Source organism: Pteropus vampyrus, unplaced genomic scaffold (assembly GCF_000151845.1).
Source record: "Pteropus vampyrus isolate Shadow unplaced genomic scaffold, Pvam_2.0 Scaffold563, whole genome shotgun sequence".
Classification (NCBI taxonomy): Eukaryota; Metazoa; Chordata; class Mammalia; order Chiroptera; family Pteropodidae; genus Pteropus; species Pteropus vampyrus.
In genome coordinates, this window is record NW_011889344.1 from 243,915 (window position 1) to 248,663 (window position 4,749).

General features: G+C 64.5%; 1 protein-coding gene across 1 annotated transcript in view; it reads right to left on the reverse strand.

Moving 5' to 3' along the window:
- Positions 1-1,055: 1,055 nt before the first annotated feature.
- Positions 1,056-4,749, reverse strand: part of PPP6R2 (protein phosphatase 6 regulatory subunit 2) — an 89,952-nt gene continuing 86,258 nt past the window's right edge. Inside the window, exons 15-21 of the mRNA XM_023525432.1 lie at positions 4,484-4,608; positions 4,247-4,389; positions 3,799-3,961; positions 3,626-3,714; positions 3,009-3,168; positions 1,832-2,074; positions 1,056-1,749 (exon numbers count right to left, since the gene is read on the reverse strand). Of these exons, the coding sequence (XP_023381200.1) occupies positions 1,698-1,749; positions 1,832-2,074; positions 3,009-3,168; positions 3,626-3,714; positions 3,799-3,961; positions 4,247-4,389; positions 4,484-4,608 (975 nt within the window). The 3' untranslated portion in view covers positions 1,056-1,697. The remainder of the gene's footprint in view (positions 1,750-1,831; positions 2,075-3,008; positions 3,169-3,625; positions 3,715-3,798; positions 3,962-4,246; positions 4,390-4,483; positions 4,609-4,749) is intronic.

The window sequence follows — 4,749 nt, forward strand, 5'->3', positions numbered from 1 at the left end:
CGCGCCTGCGTCTCCTCAGCCGCCCCGCCCGTCCCGCCGCCACCACGTAGGGCCGGGAGCTGGTGCCAGGCCGTCCGCGGCCCCACTTGCGCCGGCCACCCGTCCACCCCTGGCCTCCGGCGGTCTTGGGGCAGCCCCTGCTTTTTGAAGTTGGAGTCAGTCGCTTCCGGAGGGGAGGACAGCCTGGGTGGGAGCCGCTGCAGGACGGCGTCTGCAGGACGGCGTCGTCGTGCGGACTTGGGCTCTGGTCAGACCAGTCGGTGGGGTGGAGGTGGGAGGGTGTCTGGGAAGGGGGGTGCGGTCTGGGGAGCGAAGGTGCTGGAGGACTGGGACGGAGGTTTGTTTCCCTGTGGACAGTGGCACAGCCCTGATGGCCTCAGTTCTGGGGACACTGCTGCCTTGGGTGTGACAGGCACCACCGTGGTCGGTGACTCCCTATTTGAATGCGAGTCCCAGCAGGGACAGGGCATCCCCTGGGGGGCTGGCAGGCAAGGTGTGGGGGACAGGGAGTGGGCGTCTGGCTGAGAACATCCCTGGGTAGTCTGGGGTGGTGATCACTGGTTCCCGGGCAGAGAGAAGCTGGTGGTGTGGGGGGCCTAGCCCATGGTGACAGCAGGTGTGGACACAGGTGCAGGCATGGAGAAGACCCAGAAGTGGCCTCAGGTGGGCCATGACAGGGCACCCAGGCCTGGGGTCCTGTGCCTGTTGATTTCAAGTGGGGAAGTCAGTGTGTAGGATCCAGGCTCCTAGGAGGGCCCGGGGCACTGCTGGGGGACCCTCGTCCCGGGGACAGATCCTGCTGGCAGTGAGGTGTCATCTCACACTGCCCTCCGGCTGCTCCTCTGACGTGACTGGTGAGGACAGAGTGGCCCTGTTGGGACAGCACTGGCTTCTCGTGTTTGACTCGTTTCGGGTGGAGCTTCTCTTAGAAAAAGTCCAGTGTCTGCTCGGGTGCTAAGACTCTCAGCTGCGACCGGAGGGCGGGCCCGGGGCGGCAGACCCCCTGTGGCTGGACAGGCTGGGGCTCCAGGGCTGCGGCTCAACACAACACAGGCTTGTCAGTACAAGGAACACAACTTTATTGGGGGTTGGGGTGCCCTGTCAGATCGGAACATTAAAACCAGACTCCACATCAAACAATCCCGTGGGCCCTCCAAGACAACGCAGCCCTGTCCCCACAGGTGCAGACCCCCCACCCCACGCCCACGGTCAGCTCCTGCCAGGAGCCCCAGACCACCAGAGCGCGAGGCCCGGGTTGCCCCCGCCAGGCTGTGAGGATCTTGTTTTTTAAGGCAGTCGAATTTTGCAGCCTGGCTCAAGGCCAGCCCAGCTCCAGACATGCGCTTGTCCCCAGAGCCAGGGGGACCCTCTGCTGCAGTTGGGTCCAGAGTGCAAACACGGCTCTTTCTGCATTTAAAAAATTGGGGAAAACAGTCTGGGACCCTGCAGCGTCCATGCCCATCACACCCACAGTCCTCGTGACATCTTGGGGTCACGGCCCCGGCTCTGGAGGGCAGAGTGCATGCCCGAGGCCTTACTGCTGTGCATGGGGTCAGGCAGGAGCGACGTAAGCTGGGCCGTTGACAGGGTCCAACTGCCAGCTTCACCAATGCAGCATTTATTTTAAATTAAAAAAGACAAATTGCATCACCAGGTAGTTTTTTCAATTAGGGTGCCACGGCTGGGTGGCAGCAGCGTCACACGGGGCCGTTGGAGGTGGCTCCTGCAGGCGCTGGCACATCCACCTTCCTGCATGAAGAGGGGTTGGGGTTGGAGCCACTTGGGGCCCGAGTCCCCATCTAGCCCTCCTTCCTTAGCCCATCCTGCTCACCTGTCCTTGGTCACTGTCCCCAGGATGGCCACCGTGGTGATGGCCGGGCTGGCCATGACTGAGGCTGCAGTGGTGATGGCCACGGCTAGAACAGGAGAGACTGCCGGGGAGACTGGCACAGGACTGGCCTTGCTCAGGGCTGTGCTGGCTGCCTCGGGGGGGACAGCCACGGCCAGGGCAAAGGTGGCTTCTGCAGGTGCAGGGGAGGCAGGATCGGGTGGTGTGCTGGTGGCGCGCTGGGCCCTATGTGGCAGGCGTGGTTTGTTACCTGGGCCACCCCCAGGGCGGCTCCACCCCAAGTTCCATGGAGGGAGCAGCGCTCACCCTGGGTCTGCCCCACCAGGTGTGGTCCCTCCAGACAGCCCCCACCTGTTGCAGAACGTGTCCGGCGGTACACCCGCTCCGGGAGCCCTGCTGCCCCATGTGTCCCTCTTAGGTGGCAATGTGCCCTCTCCCAACAGCCACAGCCCCACTTCCTCTGGGGTGGCCCTCACTACAAATCTCAGTGCCCTACTGTCTAGGGGCCTGGGAACGAGCATGCTGTGAGCCAGTGCTGGACCCCCAGCAACGGGACACGTGGAGCTCCAAAATCCCATGGGGCCAACGAAGGTGGGGTGAGTGGGGCCTTGCCAGGTGACAGCCCGCCCAGCTTCGTGTGAGCAGCACGGTCACTTCTGTGCTCCCATCCCCTCACGGTGGGGTCCCCTCTCTCGATGTCCCCGCCAGCCCACTTGCACCTGTTCCCTGGTTCCCACCACCTCCAGCCCAGCCAGGACCCCAGAGGCTTGGGCCTTCTTCCTGAGGGTGGGTGGGGGTGTGGGGCTAGGCCTGTAGGGAGGACACCCCAATCAAAGGAACTTGCACCCCTGTCCTCCCAGGTGTGACAAGCCTGCCCAGCGTTCCTGGTTTGGATGGGCGCGTATCTGGGACACAGTTCGTGCCAGGCCAGTCAGGGGCCCAGCTCCCTGACCCCTGACCCGGGGCGACCCCGCAGGCCCTGCTGTGCTGTCAGGTCAGCACAGGGCTGCTGGGTGCGGTGCTGGGACACAGTCCTGTGTGCACGCTCAATGACCACCCACAAGGGAAGACACACCCCACCCGTGGGTGTCCCTCCCCCATAGAGCCTGCCTGCTCCCAAGCGAGCACAGTGCTGGGGACAGCTAGACTCCCTGTGCACCTGGGGACAGACGTGGGCAGTAGGGGGACCTCTTGGCCAGGCCCTGTACTGACAGCTTCTGAGGTGACAGCCTTCTGTTCATCCTCTTCACTATCGGAGGCCACCAGAGGGGTGTCCCTGGAGACACACACGTTCCAAGCGCATGGAGAGGCAGGGCCAACTGCAAGACAGGGACCCAGTGACATCCAGGGACCCCCAGACTCGTATGGGCATGCAAGAGCTTCAGCTTGCGAAACGGGTACGCCGCCTGCCACGTGAAAGGACTGTCCTCCCCCTGAAGAGAAGGCCCCAACTCAGCCTCGTGGCTTCCGAGCCCTGCCCCTCCACTTGTGGCCTGACACCCTAGGGGCTCCCAGGCCTACGTGAAGGGGCTCAGGATCAGAGACTCTGAAAGGCCCGTGACTGCCACTAAGGCACCACAGTGCACGGGTGTGACCGCACTAACGTGGTGGCCAGACCTGGGGATGCTGCCGGGTTGAGAAGGCCCTGTCTGCCAGGCCATCCTGCAGGCCCTTCAGACCCACACACCGGGATGGTGCACTGGCCTTGCCACTCACCCTGGGGCTGGGCACACCCGCTGCTACACCCTCAGTCCCCAGGGAGCTGCGCCTACTCACGGGCTCTCTCCGGGCCCTGGCGCAGGCCACCTTGGGTATTGCCGAGGCCTGTGTCCACGGGGGAGCTGCACCTGGGCCCCGACTCGGAGCTGTGGACGAGGCCGAGGCTGAGCCCGTGCCAGGGACGTGCTGCCCCACAGTGGACAAGGACACCCCCCAGCCCCTCTCTTTACCAGCAGAAAGGCTGGAAGTCGGCAAACTTGGCCCAGCCTTTCTCCTCCAGGGCCGAGGTGCTTGGGGTGCTGTCCGCCCACACACTGGAACCCACATCCATTGCCACTCCTCGGGCTGGGGCCGGAGGGGTCACGGGATCATCAAACACCGTCCATGTGGGGCCTGCAGGGGTGGCACTGTGGCTCAGGCCCAGACAACTGATAGGCCCCACAAGAGGCGAAGGCACGCCTTCCTGGGTGGGACCAGTGGACAGTGTGACTTGCGGGGGGGCTGTCGAGAACTGAGCCAAAGCCATCCGCCACCAACCCTGTGTCCTTGCAGCTGTGGGACCATGTGCTCGAAAGGGTGTGTGTCAGGCCCATGGGACCCCGCTACCCACAAGCCAGGCCACCAAGTTCTTCATGACCCATGTCTCCTACCCAGCCTGCGCTGCTCCCCAGCACCCACCTTCCGATCCGTAGTCCATGCGGGGACCTTCCTTCTGGGTAGTGGCTGGAGGGGTCCCCGCCCGCGCTGCAGCGGTGTCTGCTTCCCCCGGGTCCCGGACTCCAGGCACCAGGCCATTCTCTGAAGCCTGAGGGCCCCCAAACCTGGGGAGACCAGTCAGAGCAAGGGCATGGCACCACCCCAGGGCCCCCCGTTCCTGGGGGAAGCTCGGGGAGGGTGGGTGGGTGGGCTGCACACCTGGCTCTGGCGGTTACCCGGGCGGCGCAGTGGGCCTCCTTGTCCTCCCAGATGTCATCGTCCTCCTCGTCATCAAAGGGCTGAATGTGGTCGCCGCAGCAGGCCTCAAACAGAGCCGCGCTGGGCTGCGACCGAGCCCGCGTGTCCCACAAGGCACCCATGGACCAGCCCCTCGCCCTGCTGCCCACCCATAAGCGTGTCCCCAGTCCACACCCAACAAGCACCGAGCCGGGGCACTCACGCTGTCCTCGTCGGCGTCGACGTTG